General features: G+C 43.4%; 1 protein-coding gene across 1 annotated transcript in view; it reads right to left on the bottom strand.

The window, feature by feature from the left end:
- The window catches only part of kcnh2b (potassium voltage-gated channel, subfamily H (eag-related), member 2b), a 173,017-nt gene that overhangs the window by 67,359 nt on the left and 82,101 nt on the right, over positions 1 to 23,557 (bottom strand). The window contains 3 exon segments of the mRNA XM_034289415.1: positions 8,978 to 9,189; positions 10,069 to 10,551; positions 10,939 to 11,088. Coding sequence (XP_034145306.1) covers positions 8,978 to 9,189; positions 10,069 to 10,551; positions 10,939 to 11,088 — 845 coding nt within the window.

The raw sequence follows: 23,557 nt of genomic DNA, 5'->3' as shown, positions 1-23,557 counted from the left end.
CCTGAAACTGACGTGCCAGCCGGACCTGATGGGTGCCGGTCAATATCCAAACTGTTATGGTGGAAAAATCCCAGGAAAAATAACCCTTTGGTATTTCCCTTAAAGCAGGGGTGTCAAACCGGTTCCACGGAGGGCCGAATGTCTGCAGGTTTTAGATTTTTCCTATAAATTGGTTCCCAGTGCAGACCTAAACAACCAGGTGAGGGTAGAAACGAACCAATTAGTGACCTAATTAGTCAATTAAGTACAAGGTGAGAGAGAACCTGCAGACACTAGAACCTGCAGACACTCGGCCCTCCGTGGAACCGGTTTGACTCCTCTGCCTTAAAGAAACCCACGAAATGAGGATCTAGTGTAAATAGACCAGCCCATTTCTCCACCTCACCGTTCTCTGCTCTCGTTCTCTCCCTCGTTCTCCCCTCTTTTTTCCTCCCTCCCTCCCTCCCTCCCTCCCTCTATATTAACCCCTCTTTCTTTAAACTCGGGGCTGGTAGAGACCGTACTATTCTGTAGACACCAGCAAGTCTCCTCAATGAGCTGGGTCAAGTAGGTGTATTGTCTCCAGCACGCTCACATCTGAGCAAAAATAAAGAGGATCAATTATTGGCCAATCAATAGTGCTCATTCTCACATTCAGATTCCTCCCAGATTCCATTACCCTCCTGTGATGAGGCCGGGCAGCGAGGCATACCGCCCAGCCCCAACCAACATCCACTGTGATTAATTGTGCCAGCGAAAATGGGTCACCGACAAAGGAAGAGAGGAAAGAAGGGGCGAGATGGAGAGAGGCAGAGATGGATAGGGTGACAGAGGGAGGGATGGAGGTCTGGGGTTAACCGGGAGGAGGTAGAGGAGAAATGTAGGTGTAAGGGGGAGACGGAGAGAGGTCGAGGAGAAGGAAATGGAAGCAAAACGGAGAGAGGGAGTGGAGGGTGCGACGTAGGTGGAAAGAGGGAGTGAGAGGGAGTAATGGCTGAAGACAGAGGGGAAAGGGAGGAATGGGAGAGGTGGGGAGAGAGTGGGAGGAAGGTGGAGAAGGTCAGAGGGCGTGAGAGAGGCGGAGGGATGTGAGGAAGTGGTGGAATGAGTAAGGTCCTGTGGCCCATGCTGAGTTGGACCTGATCTCATGACCGGGTCAGTCAAATCCCTAGGTCTTGACGAAACATAATTAGAGATTTCAATGATTCCTAATTGAGTAGTTTTAGCAGACGATATTATCCAGAGTGACTTACGGGAGCAGTTACGGTTGAGTGCCTTGTTTAACAACAGCATTTGTTTGAGGGACAGCGCCATGTTAGATACCAGGTAAATAGTCAGTGAGTTTCTACGCCTTCTGTGTCAGGGGTGAGGCCAAAGCGCTGTGCACGGATGTTCTTACAGCGCACCTCTGACACAGCGAGGGTTTGTTGTTGCTAGTGTGAACAGAACCTTGTATTTACATTTCATGTAAATGTTATTTAAAAGAAATTGTTGTCCCAACAACTGCTGTAGAATAAATAAACAGTCCTAGTCAAAGAAGACTGTCAGATAAACACTGTGGTCACACTCTAACCAACTGCAGTTCAGACAGCCTCATGTAGAGCAACACGTTCAAAGTGCATTTCTTTGTATTTTGGAACGGATTGAAAATGAGAGACCAAATTACATGAGAATAACAGATGGTAAGCCAGTAGTGTAAAGAGCAGTCGAAACGGGTTTACGGCTTTTCTACATTCTCCCGTGTCACTCCTTCTCTAAAATTCTTCGGACAGTCCCCTGCTTCTAGCTCAGACTCCGTCTTGCTGAATTAGTCACATCAGACAAACCCAGTGGACAGCTCACATATAGATCTATTACTGGTCCTGTGGTACAGAAAATGCACTGATGCAACTTGCAGTATTACTTTCTTAATGATGCAGAATTGCTTCAGTAACTTTTCTTTTTGCAAATGAACGTCTGAGCCCTTCACCCTAGGGGAACGTAAGCTTGAGTAGATCACGTCTGAGAGATTTCTGGGACAGGGAGATTTGCTTCACACACAGTTGAGCGTGGGATGGCCTTTGCGTATCAAACAACACACACGTGTATATTGAAGTGTGTATTAAAGGGTGAGTGAGATGTAGTCATGTTTTGTTTCATTTCGAGAAGCCTCCATGTTATATCATGCTACAAGTAAATTTGTGTTTAGTTGCGGGTGTAATGGATTGATAAAGCCATTGCATGTTGGCTTATATGGGTAGTGTAGGTTTATAAGATACCGTAACTATTGTGATCTGTAGTAAAACAAATAGCTACTTTCAGATAAGGTTATTGTTAAAATGTTTGCTACAATATTGGACCTTGATAGGGATCTGACTGCGTTGATGAAGTTATTCTGTCCATTTTCTACAATTTTAACAGTGAATAGACTGTTCATTCAATAATGGGTAGCTTTGAAAGTGATGGAATGTGAAGGAGAGGTGAAGCATATGTATAGTGTGTGTGTTGAGAGATGTGTAACGTGTGTGTTGAAGGATTTGTAAGGTGTGAGTTAAGAGAGGTAGAAGGTGTGGGTTGAGGGATGTGGAAGGTATGTGTTGAGAGATGTGTAATGTGTGTTGAGGGATGTGTCAGGGGTGAGTTGTGAAATGCGTAAGTTGTAGGTTGAGAAATGTGTAAAGTGTGGGTTAAGAGATCTCTAAGATGTGAGTTGAGAGATATGTAATTTGCAGTTTGAGGGATGTGTAAAGTGCTGGTTGAGGGATGTGTAAGGTGCTGGTTTGAGGGATGTGTAATGTGTGGTTGAGGGATGTGTAAGGTGCTGGTTTGAGGGATGTGTAAGGTGCTGGCTGAGGGATGTGTAAGATGCTGGCTGAGGGATGTGTAAGGTGTGGGTTGAGGGATGTGTAAGGTGCTGGTTTGAGGGATGTGTAAGGTGCTGGCTGAGGGATGTGTAAGGTGCTGGCTGAGGGATGTGTAAGGTCTGGGTTGATGTAAATATAGCCTTACCATCTCTCCATTTCCCACCTCTCCTCCAGTATGGTATTTTTTGCTCTTTACTTCTGTCCTTCCATCACCCCTGCGTCATTCTGCTCAGTTATTTTCACCCCCTCCCTCCTAACTCTCTCTCCCTTCTCTCCCCTCTCTCCACTCTCTCACTCCCTCTTTCTTTCCATTCGTTCCTCCCTCCCGTCCACCACAAAGTATATTGTTGTGTTGGCATTTTCCTGGCATGGATGTGAAAGCGCGGCCTCCCCGCCGAGCCCTGGACGTCAGAGTTGGCACCCTCCTCTCGTACAGGGTCAGAACCGGCGGTGGGAAAAGCAATCAGCTGGGCAAGAAACACCCCTGCCTGGGAGTAAATCAGCCACAGACAGCCTCTTATCCAACCCCGCCTGAACAGGCTAATGAGAATGGGAAATATGAAGGGACTGGAGTGACACATCCCTTGCAGCAGACCACCCTCTGAGAGATGAGGCCATGTCTTCGCCAAGCGGTTAGACCAGGTCTTAAGTCAGTTCAGACCAGATCACTGCAACAAGCTAAACATACTGTATAATATGAACACATAAGTGTCTTTTCAAAAGTGCCATAAGAACAGTACACAAAGGTACTCATTAAGGTGCTGACGTAAGCTCTACAGGATTAGCACAGAATAAATTAGCGCAATAAATGTAACATTCCCACATTATTACATGAAAAAATACATTAATCGATGCATAGCACAATCGCCAGAACTAAAATAGAAATGTATAGGTTGAGATATTTTTGTTAAGTTAGAACAATACACCAGACTGTCTCTGAGATTCTACAAGTATGACAGGAAAACGAAACGAAAGTTGAATTGCTGTCAAACCTTCTCCAAGGACTGCTGACTGGGCAAGGAAATCGGTCTGTTCTAAGGCCATTTGAGTGAACTAAAGGCCTGTGCTGTTGTTTAATGGCTGCTTTAGTATTCCAGTCAGTCTTCACCTCGAGCTTGACTGAAATCGTAGGATCAGTGAAGCTTAGCCATAAGACAACAGTATCTCTGTGCACTCAGCTACAGCCTCAGCTATATATTATAAGTAATATTCTCACAGTCTAACTCCAAGCAACAGTCTGGCAGTATTGCTCACTAAAAACTGGGATAACTGCTTTATAACCACATATCGGACAATTAATTACACACTGTTCAAAAAAAATGAAGGGTACACTGAAATCACACATCGGGTCTTGATAAATGAAATATATTATCCATCAAATTCTTCACTGTGCATTGTGTAATTCGTAAAACGATTGAGGGCTGGATTCTAACTTGCACTGAAAATCAAAGTAAACTATTTAAATCACAGGCTATTACAACTCCAACTCATAATGTCACTCAGTAGCGTGTATGGCCCCCACGTGCCTGTATGCACTCCTGACAACGTCTGGGCATGCACCTCATGAGATGGAGGATGGTGTCCCGGGGGGGATCTCCTCCCAGACATGGATCAGGGCATCAGTGAGCTCCTGGACAGTCTGTTGTGCTACTCGGTAGCGTCGGATGCACTGATACATAACATACCAGTGGTTCTCAATTGGATTCTGGTCTGGGGAACATGAGGGCCAGTCAATGGTATCAATGCCTTTGTCATTCAGGAACTCCAATTCTGGTGTTCACTGGTGAATGCCAATCAAGCTGCACGGCGCTGGGCTGTGAGCACCGGTCCCACTAGAGGATGTTGGGCCTTCATGACACCTTCATGGTGTCTGTTTCTGACAGTTTGGTCTGAAACATGCACACCAGTAGCCCGCTGGAGGTCATTTTGTAGGGCTCTGGCAGTGCTCTATCTGTTCCCCCTGGCAGAATGGACCAGATACCGGTCCTGCTGCTGGGTTGATGCCCATACGGCCCTGTCAAGCTCTCCTCGTGTAACGGCTCATCTCCTGGTATCTCCTCCATACTTTTGAGACTGTACTGGGAGACACGGCAAACTTTCTTGCGACGGCATGTATGGATGTGCCATCCTGGAGGCGCTGGACTGCCTGTGCAACCTGAATGGGCTGCAGGTTCCGCCTCATCCTACCAGTAGTGACAAGGACACTAGCAAAATGCAAAACTAGAGAACAATCAGTCAGATAAGGAGAGAGCAATTGTCTGTGGCCACCACCTGCAAAACCATTCCCTTTTTGGGGGTTGTCTTGCTGTTGCCTCTCCAGTGCACCTGTTGTCACTTTCATTTGCACCAAAACAGGTGACATTGATTCACAATCGCTTATGCTTCCTAACTGGACAGATTGATATCCCTGAAGTTTAATTGACTTGGTGTTATACTGTGATGATTACCTAATCCCTCATTTATTTAATCTATATATTTGATTTATTTCACCTTTATTAACCAGGTAAGTCGGCTGAGAACAATGATGACCTGGCCAAAGGCATAGAGATTGCAACACCACACTCAATTAGGCATAAACACAGTGAAAACCACTATGTGCAATGGAATAGGCAAGAGATCAACAATCTACACCAGTAAATGATACAGCATGAGTTGATACATACAGTATACACAGACGGATAAGGTGATACATACAGTATATACAGATGGATGAGGTGATAAATACAGTAAATACAGATGGATGAGGTGATACATACATTATATACAGATGGATGAGGTGATACATACCATATATACAGATGGATAAGGTGATACATACAGTATTTACAGATGGATAAGGTGATACATACAGTATATACAGATGGATAAGGTGATACATACAGTATTTACAGATGGATAAGGTGATACATACAGTATATACAGATGGATAAGGTTAGAGGACACTATATATTTTCACTCCTTGCTCCCCCTTCCTGGATCGCAGCTGCCCAACACACAGGCTTATATCCACCAAGCTGACCGACAGCCCGACACAGTGTGTGTGTGTGTGTGTGCATTTACAACACAGCCTTTTTACAAATCCACAAAGTATATGGTGAATTTCTAATGAGAAAATCAACTGTCACTTATTATTTGTTATCTTCTTTGTTTGGGAATGTTTAGAGGGTTAGAAGTGTAATATAGATTGCTTTAAAGTACGTTCATTTTCATCGACTGGACTATAACCCAAGTCTGTTTTTCTAAGCTCTGTGGTTTTCCTCTGTGTGTCTGTGTTTAAGACAAGAGGTGTAACAATCAGAAAGGTGAAAGGAGGTCATAATGACAAAAACGAAGAGTGAAAATGATATCACTGGTTAGTTCTAGACCCTTTATACCTGGTCATTTAGGATTTAATTAGGAACCACTCTAAACTGGTGAACTCAGCCGAGTACTTGGTACTTTATACACATTTGGTTAAGACATAATTTATGATTTACTCAAATAAACCCCAAAGCACCTCAAGCTAATAAATGTATGCGATCACTAATGTATGTAAGTCGTTCTGGACAAGAGCGTTCGCTAAACGACTGGGAAGTCAGATGTGTGTTAAATGTGTCACACTGATGCAGAAGTCTCATCTGTAATATTTCCTATATTAAGCTTTTGGGAACAAAACAATGAAGAAAAGACCTCAGAAATTCAACGGCTTTCATAGTGAAAACAACATGTAAAGCCTTTTTGAAATTCATAACTAACTACATCAGAAATCGTGAATCCATGCATCTCAGAAAAACAACTATCGCATATTATTAAAAGTCAGCCGCTGGCACATCCTGTGCAAAAACAAGTTTGGTGCTAAAAATATCTGCTTTTAAATCATTTACGTCATTTGCTATTTAAGAAACACACTCACACTCATACAAAGTATGCAAAAACACAGCGTTCATTTGGGACGTGCCATTTCCAAACACAAACTTGTAAGTACATTCTGAAGCTATCCACTCTACTCAGAACAAAAGACGACAGGAAACACGGAGACACAACCAAGGCATAAGAAACCATTCTTTGATTCAGTTAAAGAGAAGTTGAACCTCACCTGATGAAATTAAAAATGTAAAACATGTTGTGAGAGCACCTGTGAAACGGCATACTTCTCCACGAGATGCAGAGAAAGGATTTTCTGGGTGACCAAATCAAAGTTATCTATTTCAGTTTACATAAAAACCACAATGTTGCTTACATCTGTTCAGTCCTCATTAATGTTGCACAGATGTGCTAGAACAGCACTGTACTCTCCTTCCAAACATATTTCTACCCACTACTAATATTTGAACATGAAAAACCCTGCAGTAATTCTCAAGGTGTTGCCATCATACTGTATAGATATTCAAAATGCCATAAACCAGGATGCAGAATACTGCAATGTATGTATATACCGTACACAAAAAGATCACATCAAGATCCTCTTCTCTCTTTCAGGCATATCTGTACATCAGATTCTGTGGAGCTTTTCTCAAATGACAACTGAACACATACAGGTGCATCTCAAAAAATGTGGATGTCGTGGAAAAGTTAATTTCTCCCCGTAATTCAAATAAAAAAGTAACACCCTCATATTTTCTAGATTCATTACACAGAAAGTGAAACATTTCAAGCCTTTATTGTTTCAATCTCGATGACTATGGCTTATGGAAATAAAAAATCCAGTATTGCAAAATATTAGAATACAAAATATTTAATACAGAAATGTTGACCTGAGAGGAGCTCTAATCAGCTAATTAACTCAAACCACCTGCAGAGGTTTCCTAAATATGTTAATTTATGCCCTAATTACTTGGTTGGTGTTCCTTTTCCATATATTCAAATTCTTTGAGAAGCCCCTGAACTCACAGACAAACACGCCCTGTTACGAGATCACTAAAAGCAATTCCCTCAGTCAAATAGAGAACAAGCCTCTGAAAAGGGATTGTGTCTTTTGTATTCTAGTAACTGTATGGTAGGGAATGTTTTATAGAGCAAGTTGAATTATTTAACCGTGTTTAGTTTCAACATCTGCTTGAAGTGAATTTCATCTTTGTTCAAGGCTGTATTGGGTAAGGTTGCCACCCGCAGGACATAAGAGGTACGGCAGTTTCCATTCCATTTTTCTTTTTCTAGGCTGCAACTTTAAATGACATGTGGAAGGTGGTTACAGCACTGGCTGGTGGGCTAGTCATTCCTGCCTGCCGTGTGTCACCTTGCCTGGCTGGCCAGACTCATAACACAGCCTCTCAGGACCCCGACACCTGATGATGACAGTGGGGACTGTGACTAAGCCTCAAGGCGTCCAAAGGGCAGCGGATCACTGTCACAGCCCAGAAACCAACCAGGCTTCCTCTGGCACTGCCAGTCTGTTCTGTTCACATGTAGGACCCTTCCAAAATGGTTCCCTATTCCCAATATACGGTCATGCACTTATTTTGACCAGGGCCCATTTGAGATGTAGCAGGGAAGGAGGGAAAGAGAGTAAAAAAGAGACATAGAGAAAAGGAGAAAGATGGAGAGTAAAAAAAGAGGGAAAGCAGTGAGAGTGTATGAAAGACAGTAAAAGAAAACTAGTGGGAAAAAGGGTTAGGGATCTCGTTCATTTTGTCTCTTCACCCATCTCAGGTCTCTTCTTCATTAAAATACCACAATGCACCTGGCTGATGACAAAATCAAATCTGTGCGGAACAAAGCCAATTCAAACAGGCAAGAAACCATCTTTCTTTTCATACAGACTCCATCCCATAACTAAATGACAAGGTGCTCTGCAGCACACACAGAACAACATAGTGACAGAATCGCCTGACGCTGTTTTCGTCTACAGTAAGCTCCATTCATCTGCTTGTCCTTCACTACAGCTAGCTAGCTGTTATGTACAAATAGCCCAATGGCTACTCACACAGAGGTAAGACCCTGTCATGTCTCTGGCTGAAGACATCAATGTTAGCCGACGCCAAGCTTTCTCTCACTGTATTTCTGTGGAGTTATCATTAGGTCTCCAAGCCAGGGCTTTTGAGGGGTGACTCACCCCACACCCCTCCAACAAGAAGCACTTGCCAGGTGACATTTCCACACCCACCCTAACGTCACGCACACTTGCCTTGCAATCGCTGAACACACACATTGAACACACACAGCGACGGCCCTCTTACCTGGGTGACTTTCTCAGTGACGTGGTGTGTGCGGTCGATGAGCTTGCAGGGGGCTATAATGTCCATCTCCCCCGTCGGCAGTGTGATGAGGGGGTCCGCCTTGAAGTCCACAAAGTTCAGAGTGATCTGAGGGATTTTGCTGATTGTGCGGTAGCGCATGAGGTCCGAGTCCGACGTGGAGTTGAGGATGTTGGACTTGTTGTTCACTGTGCCTGAAAGAACACAAAGCGTCAGGACTGGCCCGGACCACACTGGGGTTCAAACATTATCCGAGGTTGTTTCCAATACTTTAGCTGTGCCTGATTGAGCATGCCCGATGCAGCAGAAATGAGAGAATTGCGACAAAACATCAAACCCGGACAGTCCAGAATGCCAGGTGGGATAGATCACTTCCCATTTGGAGTATTTGGAATAGTGTAAATAGAATCTGAACCCAGGTTTGATTAGGACCACATTCCAAGCGTGCAACTTTGAGCAATCACATGAACCATGCATTGATTTTGTCGAGCACTAAGAGGTTAGCCTGAGGGTCTAGATCTGTTTGTGCTTTGGCTAAAGTCTCTCTCTCTCTGTTCATTAGTATTTTTGTTAGGCATGACTACTATAAAAGCAGATGGCCATAGCACAAACAGCATGAAATCAGGCTGGAAGGTGGATAGTTAAAAACAGCCAACCAGAGAACAGAGGTGAAATGTGTATTTTTCAAAGCTTCTAAAAGACAAAGATAGTAGTCGGTGACTTTTGTGTTTTTCAAAGCTTCTAAAAGGCAAAGAAATGTGTTTGCTAACATTTGGGTTTTTAAAAGTTTCTAAAACGCAAAGAAAGTAGTAGGTGCCTTTTGTGTTTTTTCAAGCTTTAAAAACATCAAAGAAACTGGTAGGTGGCTTTTGTGCTTCTTAAAGCTTTTAAAAGGCAAAGGAAGGGCTGCAACTGAAAGAGTCCGAGTACCTACTGAACACGTTGTTTACCTCTGTTTGTCAGTTTGGTTTCCAGCTCAAATACAGGTAAGGAGGTGGTGTGCATTTGCTTTCTCAAGGTGCAACGCCTTTTGGAAGTATGGACCCCCCCTGCCTTCCCCCTTCCTCCCCCACCTGTGCTGCTGTGGATTGGTCGACCTGAGCTGTATTTCCTGACCCCATCGGGCCGCATGGCCTCGATGTCATCCACTGACGATGCCCGCCGCATGCTGTGGAAGCTCTCACGGGAGCGGCTTTGCGACAGGCTGCAGTTGGACAGCGAGACGTCCGCGTTGAACGTCTGGAGAGCGTTGCGGGGCGATGACTGGCCCAGGGGCAGCGAGGAGGTGGCTGTAGACGGGGGAGGCTCGGAGCCCAGCAGGGTGCGCTGGTCCTCGGGCCACAGCAGAGCCGGCCTGCTGCTTCCTCTGGAGCCGCCGGAGCTCTGGTGTCCTGGAGGTAAGGGGGGCAGGGAGAGCAGCTCCCCCAGAGCCAAGACCTCAGGACTAGGGTGGCCGGGAGCCGGGAGGCGCCCCTTCTCTGGGTCTTCCAGTGTGACCTTGCTGTTGCTAAGGGAGCGAAGTGTGGGCAGGCGAAGCTTAAAGCCTCGTGTCCGACCTAAAGGCATAACAAGATGGAAGAGTAGAGTAAAAGAAAGGGATGAAGAGGCAACAGGGACAGGGAGAAGGGGAAATTTGAAAGGTGGATGAAAGAGAAAGGAATCACAGTGGGAGGGAGGGGGGCAGGCAGGGCAGAGCATGAACAGCACATTACATGAAATAAAATGAAACAAGTGATTATTTACTAATTATTTAAAATGTAATTTTCTATAAAAATATGAGACAGTACATTAATGTGACATTTTGTTATCTGCAGCAGGGCAACTCCATCACCTTGTTATTGTTTTGGTTGCTGAGATAGTGTTCTGTACCTGAGGTATGACAGGGAGGCTGCTTGTGGTTCAGATCAGATCGTTTCAGATCAGATTCTGACTGTTTTCTGTACCTGTAGTAAGCCAGGGAGGCAGCTTGTGGTTCAGATGCTGATTGGGCTGTTTGTTATCTGACATGACCTCAAAGTTGAGAATGAACATGATCACGAGGCCATCCTCATTCTTCACTGGCACCACATCCACCAGACACTGGAAACACACACCTGGCAGACAGACAGAGACAGGGAGAGAGAACCTTTACAAGAACGATAAAACAAATGTATACTAATGGGGGATGTTCTGATTTCACAGATTTGGCAGCGCGGTATGTTCCAATTCGCCACTCGCTAAGGGGGGAAACACAAAAACATTTCTCCATGTAATAAATAGTGGGTCATCAAAATATAGGTAAAAGTAGTCCTTTCTTATTTTAGGCTCCAAACATTAACTATTATTACAAGTCTGTTTTGGAATTCATTTGTGATGTCTGTTGGATGTGAATGTATGTATTCTGTATTTTTTAGTTACGTGTGCAGATGTTTTGTGACCATCAGAAGCAATCCTTGTTTTCACGCCATGCATAAGCATTGCCTGAGAGGAATATTTTACATCACATGTACGTCTTGCTGAATGTTTTTCTGAGGAAAAGCCTGCACTGTGCAGGCATTTTCGCCCTATATGATCAGTCCTATTAGCATAGCCTGACGCGTAGCACCTAGAATTTGTCCTGATGGCCATTTAAACTAACAACGTGTGTAATAAGAACACACACAGTGTACGTAAAGAGTACTTACAAGCTGTATTCTTCATGTTTCCTGTATGTTTCTTTGTGATTTCAATCCTTATTCACCATAAATACTTTTGAGTGCAATAAACTGGAGCTAGAATATATCCTGACTCTCGTGTCATCTTTGAATGGAGTTTGGCTGGCTGTCTACTTTTGGTTATGGCTAAACCTTACAAAGGACAGCACTGTATGCACAGTATATGCATGAATTTGTGCATAAGTATGCCTGTGTGTACGTTCATATACAGTATATACAGTACGACACAAACATATTAGACCACCTCAGAATGTCTAAATCTACTTAATCTACTTAGCAAATGCATATTTACTCGTAAAAACATCAATACAAAGTAAATATTTGTATTTTCAATTGCACTTACAGATATTTTGGTTAGAATTTGTTCAAATATCTTAGGTGTTACATATCCATCCCACCTCACCCCCATAAAGCCCCACCAGAAAATCTCACCACCCAGAGACTCATATCAGACCACCTAAACACCCAGAGACTCATATCAGACCATCTCACCGCCCAGAGACTCATACCAGGCAACCTCACCACCCAGAGAGGCATACCAGACCACCTTAACACCCAGAGACTCATACCAGACCACCTCACCACCCAGAGACGCATACCAGACCACCTCACATCCCAGAGACTCATACCAGACCACCTCACCACCCAGAGACGCATACCAGACCACCTTAACACCCAGAGACTCATACCAGACCACCTCACCACCCAGAGACTCATACCAGACCACCTAAACACCTTTACAAAGAATGGTGTGAAAAGGGAAAAACATCCAGTATACGGCAGTCCTGTGGGCAAAAATGTCTTGTTGATGCTAGAGGTCAGAGGAGAATGAGCCGACTGATTCAAGCTGATAGAAAAGCAACTTTGACTGAAATAACCACTCGTTACAACCGAGGTATGCAGCAACGCATTTGTGAAGCCACAACACACACAACCTTGAGGCGGATGGGCTACAACAGCAGAAGACCCCACCGGGTACCACTCAGCTCTGAAGGCGAAAGGGGGTCAAACAAAGTATTAGTATGGTGTTCCTAATAATCCTTTAGATGAGTGTAGAGACGTAATAGTGTCGGTGGAACCAGAAGAAATTAACCAGATTGTGGGAGCCTAAACTTGTAGGATGCAGGGTAATAATCTCCAATTCGTATGAGGAAAACAATTTACAGCATTTCCACCAGACGGGCTGGAAATGCTTTTACCACACAGTTTGTCCCAGCTGCTAATTAAGTTACTCCTGTATAATCACAGTTCTATAAAATAAGTCAGACATTCAGGGAACACAAAACATAATTTCACAATGAAGTTGTCTAGAGCCATATGCAGGATAAAAAGAAGTGCTTTCCTGTCACAGAAGCGTGGAAAATCAGATTTTCTGAGAATGAGAGCACTGTATCCCTGGGTTTGAATGAATGGACTGATTCAGCAGTTGATTGAAAGACTTGTCTGAGTAACATTGAATGAAATGGCTGTTTCAGAGGTTTATTGATATTACTATTTGATTAGGGCTGACGGAAATAAAATAAAAACATGTTGATTGGGATTTAACTCCTATTGCGCATTTCAGTAGTGACCCTGTGGCCATTGCGGACACTGTACTTTTATCAGCTTAGAGATGCTTTTACAGCATAAAGCCTTTTTGTACCAACACAGCAGCTGGTATTTACAGTGCTAGAACAACACTAACATCCAGAAACAGGATTTGTGTGCCAGACTGTTTCAGCTTAATAAACATCAACCTTCAATCTAATCATTAACACAGTAGAAATGAGAAATTCAATTCAGTCAGGATTTGAAAAACAAAGTATAATCAGCTAGTATGTAACTGATTACCCATTAATATAACTATACAGTAGCGATACATCATACTAAAAATGGAATGTTCCTTCTCAAACTTACAGGACACAAACTCGTCATGTGTACGACACGTCTGAAGCGTCCTCCAAGATCCTCTGCATTGTTCCAGGTCAAATCACTACCATCCCATCCTCTAAAAACCCTCTCCCATCTCTGGCCTATCCTGCCCTGTGATCTTACCCGTTTCAGGCGGAGGGTTGGTTCGCGTTGGCGCACCGGATCGGCTAGGCTGGCAGCAGCCTCGGCAGTCTAATGTGTATTGCGTTGTGGACACGCGGGTGAGTGTTCAGTCAACCAGCCCAGCGTTCATTCATCTCGGAGCCATCATAGGAGAGACGGACGTGATTGGAGCGTTCCGTAATCCCCATGCAAGGATTACTGGTCCCCTCGCATCCACCATCTGCCTCACAAACTCCTTGTGTTTGTGTACGTCTGTGCTTGTTTTACGGGAATTTTGAAGAACAAAAATCTGCGGGAACCTGACCCGATGAGGAATCTGTTTCCATGTAAAAGGTTAAGTTTAGGGCAAAAAGTTACCGGTAACATAACGGTTAGAATGTGGAGTTAGGCTTAGGTTTAGTTGTTAAGGTTAGGTTTAGGGCAAAAAGTGACATAACGGTTAGAATGTGGAGTTAGGCTTAGGTTTAGTTGTTAAGGTTAGGTTTAGGGCAAAAAGTTACAGTTAACGTAACGGTTAGAATGTGGAGTTAGGTTTACGTTTAGTTGTTAAGGTTAGTTTAGGGAAAATAGGTCTCCACCAGGATAGTCAACTTGAGTGATAGTCCTTTCCGGTCCCTGTGAGGTTTAGAGTTACAGTAAGGGGTTTGGGGTTAGGGTTATGGAAAGGACTGTTTATGGTAAGGCATAAGATCTGTTTTGTGGACACAGATAAAGACTAGTCCAAACAAATAAAAACAACTTCAATAGGGATTTGACCGTTGACCTTCATTTTATAGCGAGGACTAGGCTTAATCTTTGTATGAGAAACTGACCATTAGAATTTAGCTTTAAGCTTAGGAGTTAGGGATTTTAAATGGGAAGCAATTGTTTGTAGTGTGTGTTTCAGTAGCCTGATAGGGAACAAACACAATAAAATAAACAAATAGTTGACATTTTTCGTCTCACAAAATCTGAAAAAAAGGCTATATCCGATTTGGGGTTAATGTTTAGGGCAGGATGAGGCTCCCAGATGTTTCATATTCCTGTCATAACCATACACGTGCACACTTGATTTCATTAGTCAAAGGTTTGAGGAGTTACTACATTAATTTCTTTTTTCAATCTGCATTTTTCAGGGTTCAGGCTCATTATATTCCCATGATGTTGGACAGGGCCTGGGCTCATGCTTCAGGTTAGACCAGGCTGAAATATGTTCAAGCACTATTCAACATGTAGTAGTTTAATTATCATGTGTACCCTCCATTATGAATATGTACGCCAATATAGTGCATCAAAGTTTCCACTCACCATACATTTAAAAACATATTTTAACTTCTTAAACTAAACATAACCCTAAACCTGATCTTAACACTTACCCTAAATCCAACTCCCAACCCCTGATTGTAGCCCTAACCTCAATTGTAAATTACCGTAAACTGGACCCCTTTGGTGAAAATAGCCTTTTCCCTAATGGGAACAAGCAAAGTTCCACACATGGTCAAATGTTCATGTTTTATCATCTATGCAGGTTCTATGGTTCCCAGAACTATAGTAAAACCTGTAAACATAAACACAAAGGATTAAACATCTACAGGAAGAGGATTTTACTTTAATTCATTAAGGTTTCTCTTTTTTCCATCCCTTTAAAAAAGACTAATCCACTCTAAGATGCAGCCTGCATTGTCAATCCACTGAATGAAGTCATTTTATAAACAGTATAACATTTAGGGGGGGGGGGGGGGTTTAGACATGTGGGCCGCTACATGTTTAAGGTACTTTGAGACCTATTTCTGTTCTGTATTATACCAGACCATAGCCCCAGCTCTCATTGTCAAGACAGGAAAGATGAATGGCAATGTAATCAGTGGATTAAGTTATTCAACCAGGTGGCCAACTGGCTCAAAACCATAGAGCTCAATCCCACATTTATAACCCCATAATCCAGCACAGTTGTAACACAGCCATGACTCGTTTTCAAGCTTTGGGAGCATTTGTCATGTTAAATTTCATGTGACCCGTATGAAACACTATCAGTGGTGTCAAACTGTTTCCGCATATGACACAAATATATTTTGCAAACCTTCCGAATTAAGACTAAGTGTAGTCATAGAGTCGAAGTTACAATCACTGCTAAATCGGTTAGTTGAAACACCATGATTTGGTTTTTATAGAGTATGCTGCATACAGTGCTGTTCAAACGAATTAGGCCTCTTCGGAAAATAGTTTGAAGTCATTAATCTGGGGAGACATTTTTTATTTGACTGTAATAACATTAATAGTATTAAAATAAATACAAATACACATTCATACAATAAAAATGTACAAGAATTTGTCTTCGTCTTAAAGATCCTTTACAGTGGGGAGAACAGGACAATAGGCAAGCAGCTTGGTGAGAAGCTTGGTGGCGCAATTATTAGAAAATGGAAGAAGCTCAAGATGACGCTCAATCTCCCTCGGTCTGGGGCTCCATGCAAGATCTCACCTCGTGGGGCATCAATGATAATGAGGAAGTTGAGGGATCAGCCCAGAACTACACGGCAGGACCTGGTCAATGACATGAAGAGAGCTGGGACTACAGTCTCAAAGAAAACCATTAGTAACACATTACGCCGTCATGGATTAAAATCCTGCAGTGCACGCAAGGTCCCCCTGCTCAAGCCAGCGCATGTCCAGGCCTGTCTGAAGTTTGCCAATGACCATCTGGATGATCCAGAGGAGGAATGGGAGAAGGTCATGTGGTCTGATGAGACAAAAATTTTGACAAAAAAACTCCACTTGCCGTGTTTGGAGGAAGAAGACGGATGAGTACAACCCCAAGAACACCATCCCAACCATGAAGCATGGAGGTGGAAACATCATTCTTTGGGAAACTTTTCTGCAAAGTGGACAGGACGACTGCACCGTATTGAGGGGAGGATGGATTGGGCCATGTATCGTGAGATCTTGGCCAACAACCTCCTTCCCTCAGTAAGAGCATTGAAGATGGGTCGTGGCTGGGTCTTCCAGCATGACAATGACCCGAAACACACAGCCAGGGCAACTAAAGAGTGGCTCCATAAGAAGCATCTCAAGGTCCTGGAGTGGCTTAGCCAGTCTCCAGACATGAACCCAATAGAAAATCTTTGGAGGGAGCTGAAAGTCCGTATTGCCCAGCGACAGCCCCGAAACCTGAAGGATCTGGAGAATGTCTCTATGGAGGAGTGGGCCAAAATGCCTCCTGCAGTGTGTGCAAACCTGGTCATGAACTACAGGAAACGTATGATCTCTGTAATTGCAAACAAAGATTTCTGTACCAAATATTAAGTTCTGCTTTTCTGATGTCTCAAATACTTATGTCATGCAATAAAATGCAAATTAATTATTTAAAAATCATACAATGTGATTTTCTGGATTTTTGTTTTAGATTCCGTCTCTCACAGTCGAAGTGTACCTATGATAAATATTATAGACCTTTACATGCTTTGTAAGTAGGAAAACCTGCAAAATCGGCAGTGTATCAAATACATGTTCTCCCCACTGTATATCTTGTGAGATGACCAGAAAAAAGGTCATGAAGGAATGTGAAAGAACTCTGAGAGTTAGAGACAATAGACAGAGTTGAGGACCCAAAAAGCAACCTGCATTTATTATACAGTACTTAAAAGTCAATCTCTTGAGGACCAGATGAACATCTAGTGTAGAGCTTGCTAGTTGGTAGATATCTGGCAGAGTTATCTGGCACCAAAGTACTCACTTTGACCAAGAGAAAAAGGCTGAGAAGGAATGTCCTTCAAGGATGTGACCTTTAAGGTCATCAGATGCAGATCTTTTTGGGATTTAGCAATCATTTCTGTCATCAACTTGCCCAGCTTCTACAAATTGCGGAGTACAGATCTGCACAGTACTGGATTGAACCCCAGTCTCCCACATAAATCAGTACAATGGGGGGGGCAGTTATGTCTATTCTATTTGATGCATATTTGATGAAGTCCAAAATTGCATTGGCGAAGTGCAGCCTGTGGGTTCTAACATCTGTAGGAGTAGAGATTATCCCAGGAACATCTTTGCAAAGCTTAAAAAGATGAAAGGGATTAGGGGAACTGTAAACATGGACTGGGCTGCCCACAGGTAACCCTGACCAAACGCGGTGTCCCTAAATCCTAAAGGAAAACGCATGCCTCTCTTTGGGATTAGGACCTATGGTCATGTAATATCCCACAGGGAAAAAGTGGATTCGGGATAACAGATTAAGCCAGACATTACTTTCTATGCATGGGTCAACGGGGGCACTGCTGAGCTCTAGAATGGCAGTATGGATAATTGACAGAGGATTATGATGCTGATTATGTTTTCTTGGGCTCTGAATGTTGGGGTTTAGAAGTAGAGGCATGCGCTCAGACATTGTTGTCTCAGATAGAGACCATCACTGAATGACTGTCGTGGCAAAGCACGCGGTTGCCGTGATGAAGTGATTACATGTGACAGTCACAAAATCTTTATCGATGGGTCGCCAGGGGAATATTATGAAGAGGTAAGGACAGCCAGAAGGACAGAGTAAGACTGTGACAAACTCTGAGGCATTGTTTTAACTGTATGTTTTATTTTCTAAAACCCACCATTATTTGTTTTAATGCAGAGCCCAAACCACATATTGAGAGGGAAAACTGTTATGCCATCAACAACAGGCTGTTTTACTCTTTGGGTTTCTATGATCCTACAGCAGAGTATTACTGCAGTGAATTACAACGTGTTGCACTCCAAGAATATCAGGGCGCTGGTAGACCATTTGTATACTTGCATTAAGACAAATTGATTTGAGTACCTACAGCATACCTAAAATAGCTCAACATCCATCAACTCTGACTGTTGCCTTTGTGAACTAAATACTTGCTATGTTTATCGTGTTTATTATTAGTATTATTTCCAGCACTGACTTTTCCCAATAACTAATATATTAAGAGTAGGATGTACTTAGCACTACTGAGTATGTGTATCTTTAAATGTGTATTAACATTGGCAACGACAACGTTGGCAAACCTATATTCTCCTGCCTTGTCATTTCCCAAGGCAGCAGAGCTGACATTCACACACAGCTGCCTATTCTTAACTGGGACCACTAGGGGGCGGACTGTCACATGTTTTCGCATCACATTTTTGAATGGGATAAATCTTGTGCTGAAGAATGACAATGAAAATGTACTAAAGGCATCTATACACCCATTCATTGTTTGAAATTCTGCTTTATCTTTGCAGTTGTACTTGATCACATTAGTCGTGTGTCCGACTCTTTACTGCACAGAAGCATTTTCTAGAACAATTGAAATACACTGCTACAGGACACACTAGTTACTGCAGGCATCGCCACATAACTGAAAACCTGGGTGCCTTTAGTACATAACATTCAAAAGTTAGGCCCAATATTCTGTTCTTTCTTTGTGCCCCTGATTTGTGGGCATTTATATAACATTAGTTTAAATTAACCTTCCCAGGGCGCTGCTTTTCAGTCTGAGGAGGCATTTGCATGCAAGCCTTGGGAGTGTGCAAGAGAAAGTGAGTGCACATTTTTTAGAGAGGGAAGGTAGAAGGGAGGGAGGGATGGAGAGAGGGATGGAGGGGGGGGTGGAGGGAGGGATGGAGGGATGAGAGAGGGATGGAGGGAGGGATGGAGGGAAGGATGAAGGGATGGAGGGATGGAGGGAGAGAGGGATGGAGGGAGAGAGGGATGGAGGGAAGGATGAAGGGATGGAGGGATGGAGGGAGAGAGGGATGGAGGGAGGGATGGAGGGAGGGATGGAGGGATGGAGGGGGGATGGAGGGATGGAGGGGGGATGGAGGGATGGAGGGATGGATGGAGAGGGAAGGTGGATGAGGGTACATGATCTATGTGTGTAGAGTAAAGGAGGTTCCAGCTTTGCAGAGTGATACAACACCTTTGTATTTTGCAACCATAAAGCCGTTAAAGTGGCAATTTCATAACATTTCTTCCATCAGAAATTGGGAGACTTCGTTTGGAATGCCTGAAGCTTTTACAGCAGGGCGTCCTTCAGTGGGTCGGCTACCAAATAAACAGGTGGAGGGTGATCCTTTCAACCGGGAATGTACCACTGTGTCTCTGCAACGGATTGTACGCTCTGCCGAAAACGTCCTTGGCTAACTCCTGCCCTTAACCTAGGTCCAAAAAGACTCCAGGTCAAGTGTATAGGAAAATATCATTACTGACCCCTGCCACTGCAGTCACCCACTGACCCCTTAATTCTCCACCAGCAGGTGGAGGGCAGGCGGGCAGCACAGGTCAAACAAGACCAAATGAACCACGCTACCTGAACCAAGAGTTTCCCCGCTCTGTGACCATCAGTAACCAGCCATCTGTAACACAGCAAACCAAATGGCTGTGTTATGCATCACGGTCATACTGTAAATGTACAATACTGTATGTACAGTAGATAATATACGCACTGCACCGATAAGTAAATCTACATAAGTCCATACCTAAACATGAAGTTGACTTTTATGTATGGCTGTCTGTCGGTCTGTCTTGAAGTACTGATGGACTGTTGTTTCCCTTTGCTTGTTTTAGCTGTTCTTACAATAATATGGACTAGTACAGTACAGACATACTCATGGTCATCTGTATACCAACCTACCTCTGTATTATGAAGGAAAGAAAATTCACAAATACATGACTACCTTGTGAAGCTGCTTGAAAAAATGGCATGCTTTTTTTTTTGTTTCATGCTTTTAGGGTTTCTACATGATTCCATATGTGCTATTTCATACAGCAATGGCATTATGGTACAGAGATTGTTTTGTGTTTGTGGTAAAAATACAGTAAAAACACAATTATGCAACTGATTTGGTTTTTCCATACCTTACAACCAAAGAACACTATGTATGTAACCTAACACACTGCTTTATAAAAGGAACAATCTTTCTTCAGGGACACATTTGATTAATAGCAGTGGATTAGTGAAAAGCACACTATTAATCAGGGATACTTCATCATCGGACATGCCTACTAGAAACATTCCGCTGACCACACACAGGGAACTGTAAGTGTAGCGGAAATGTCCATGCGGCCGTATTCAATGAAATGGAATTCATTTCCATTTATTCCCAACCCAAAATGACAGTAATGGATTTGAATGCTCTGCTCTACGCTTTCACTGATCCTAATTATCAGAGGAATCTCGGGAGAGGGGTCGAGGAGCTGGACCAGGGACAGAAAGAGAGAAAGAAAGAGAGAAGTGTGTCGAAAGGGGTTACTCATTCCCTGATACTGGTCTCTAATTCCATTCCCTGTAAACCATGGCATGTCCTGACTTTCCAACAGCCTTCAAACAGGAACATTCTTTAATTAATGAGCTCGATGAGAACAGAGAGTTTTTAATACTGATAGGACAACCTTGACAGCTATCCCCCGATCATAACAATTATGCAAATATCGGAATTTTATAATCTTTCCAACACTTTGCTGTATGGTTGCTAAGCAACTGATTTTTGTTTGTCCATTCGGAGGTAGTCGGCCATGTTCCTGTATAGTTGCAGTGTGCATAGCTTCGGTCATCCTGGAACACCAGCTGTGTTGAAATCTAGTGGACCTAAGCTGACCAACTGAACTATTGGCTCAGTTCAGGACCAGCTTTGCCTACCCATGGCCATGGGCTCTGTAGAAAGTTGCTAACCAACGTCTAAATAATCAAACTAAATACACACCGCATTACAAACCACAAAACATCTTAGTTTTTATTGTAAGCCCCAAAATACAATAAACACCTGCTAAGATAACAGTTGTTTTTTTTTAAATTAAGATTCATAATCCATAATCCTAATTCAATTTCACCTGTAGTGAAAAATATTAATACTATTCCTACCACACGATGATCCCTAATCCTGGCTGCATATTGAACACTACTGCCAAAAGACCAGTAGGTTTGGCAATGACTAAAAGTGGCAAAGATTGTGATGTCATCTAAAGAGACCTGACGTCAGACGTCCAAACGTGGAAGTGGGCACAGCTGGAGTAGAGGCCAAAACCAGTTTTCTATAGTAGAAGATACACACCCGACCCCATGCAGTAGACTGTCAGTGTTGAGGGTCAACAAGGTAGAACAACTGGGGGGCAAATCCCGGTTGGTGCAGAGTAGTGTTTTGTTAAACTCGGACCTGGTCACAAGAACAGCAGCGTAGACATTTATGTACATGCAAACGTCGGTCCCAAGTCAGTTTGACAAATTCTAACCAACTAGTGGTCAGAATTTGGAGAGGCTAAAAGGGTGTGAACCCTAACTCTATATGCCCTCTATTCCTCCTCTCTCTCCATCTCTCCATCTCTCCATCTCCAGACAGTGTGCTATGTGAAGCCTCCATCCCTGTCTCTCCATCCCTCTCTCTCCATCTCCAGACAGTGTGCTATGTGAAGCCTCCATCCCTGTCTCTCCATCCCTCACTCTCCATCTCCAGACAGTGTGCTATGTGAAGCCTCCATCCCTCGGTCTCCTCCCCTCTCTCCCAGAATAAGGAATGGTGATGAGGGAAGAGTCCTCCCCAAGGTCTCTGGTAAGCCTCCGCTGTCGTTTCCAAGCAGGGCCCTTTGAATCGCATTCTATCAATGGGCCGAGGGGAAGGATGTAGGGGAGGGCCGGAGGAAGGACTGGATGAAATTGCAAGTACAAAGACATTCATGCAACCTCGGAAACAGCCTTGTGGAACTATAAAATTGCATACACAAATAACCTTGCACATCCCATAAGTCCTTATTCAAATACTCAGGGCCAGCTTGATTGCACACCTGCTGTGGATCAATAGCAGGCTGTCAAAGTGTCTTGCCTGATGATCACAGGGCCCTCCATCCGAGGCAACTCGCACTATCATTAACAGATTACACGTCAGAATGAGCAAAATGTTACGAGAACACAGGAAGGACCACAGGTTACGGGATACCTCAGCAAATTATTTTTCTACCATGACTCCCACAGCTAACCCGAAAGGATGCTGTCTCTTTTGAGTACATTCAAAAGTGCAAAATGGTGAACCCCATTCAAATCCACCAAGTTGATTGTTCTCGCCTTGTCCAACAGTGACCTCACATTGCCTGACAGTGACCTCGCCTTGTCCAAAAGTGACCTCACATTGCCTGACAGTGACCTCGCCTTGTCCGACAGTGACCTCACATTGCCTGACAGTGACCTCGCCTTGTCCAACAGTGACCTCGCCTTGCCCGACAGTGACTTCACATTGCCTGACAGTGACTTCACCTTGTCCGACAGTGACCTCACATTGCCTGACAGTGACCTCGCCTTGTCCGACAGGGACCTCACATTGCCTGACAGTGACCTCACATTGCCTGACAGTGACCTCGCCTTGTCCAACAGTGACTTCACTTTGTCTGACAGTGACCTCGCCTTGTCCGACAGTGACCTCGCCTTGTATGACAGTGACCTCGCCTTGTATGACAGTGAACAACTATGACTGACAGTGAACTAGCCATGTCTGACAGTGAACTAGCCATGTCTGTCACTGAACAACATTTTCTTTAATCAATCTTACTTTTATAAAATACTTTATTTTTCACCTGTTCAATTTGGTTACATCCATCAGTAATTACAGTCAAGTTGAAAAATAAAACAAGAAACTCATAATTGCCTCTGTGAAATGTGGTGTGCATGAAAATGTGGTGTGCATCGACCAAAAGCAAAATTATGGAGTAACTGGTTAAAAGGGAATATCACCTTCAATAAGTGTACTTACAAATACATTTGTTACAATTAACAGCGGGAGCTACAAAATTAGACAAATATGTCCTATATGCAGTAGAGTCTCCGAAACAGGGTAAAAAAATATATTTGTTACTGGCCACAAATATCAATATGAAATAGGT

Source organism: Esox lucius, chromosome 21 (genome assembly GCF_011004845.1).
Source record: "Esox lucius isolate fEsoLuc1 chromosome 21, fEsoLuc1.pri, whole genome shotgun sequence".
In the NCBI taxonomy this organism is placed as follows: domain Eukaryota; kingdom Metazoa; phylum Chordata; class Actinopteri; order Esociformes; family Esocidae; genus Esox; species Esox lucius.
The sequence above is the reverse complement of the archived record's forward strand: the minus strand, read 5'-3'. Positions and strand labels throughout refer to the sequence as shown.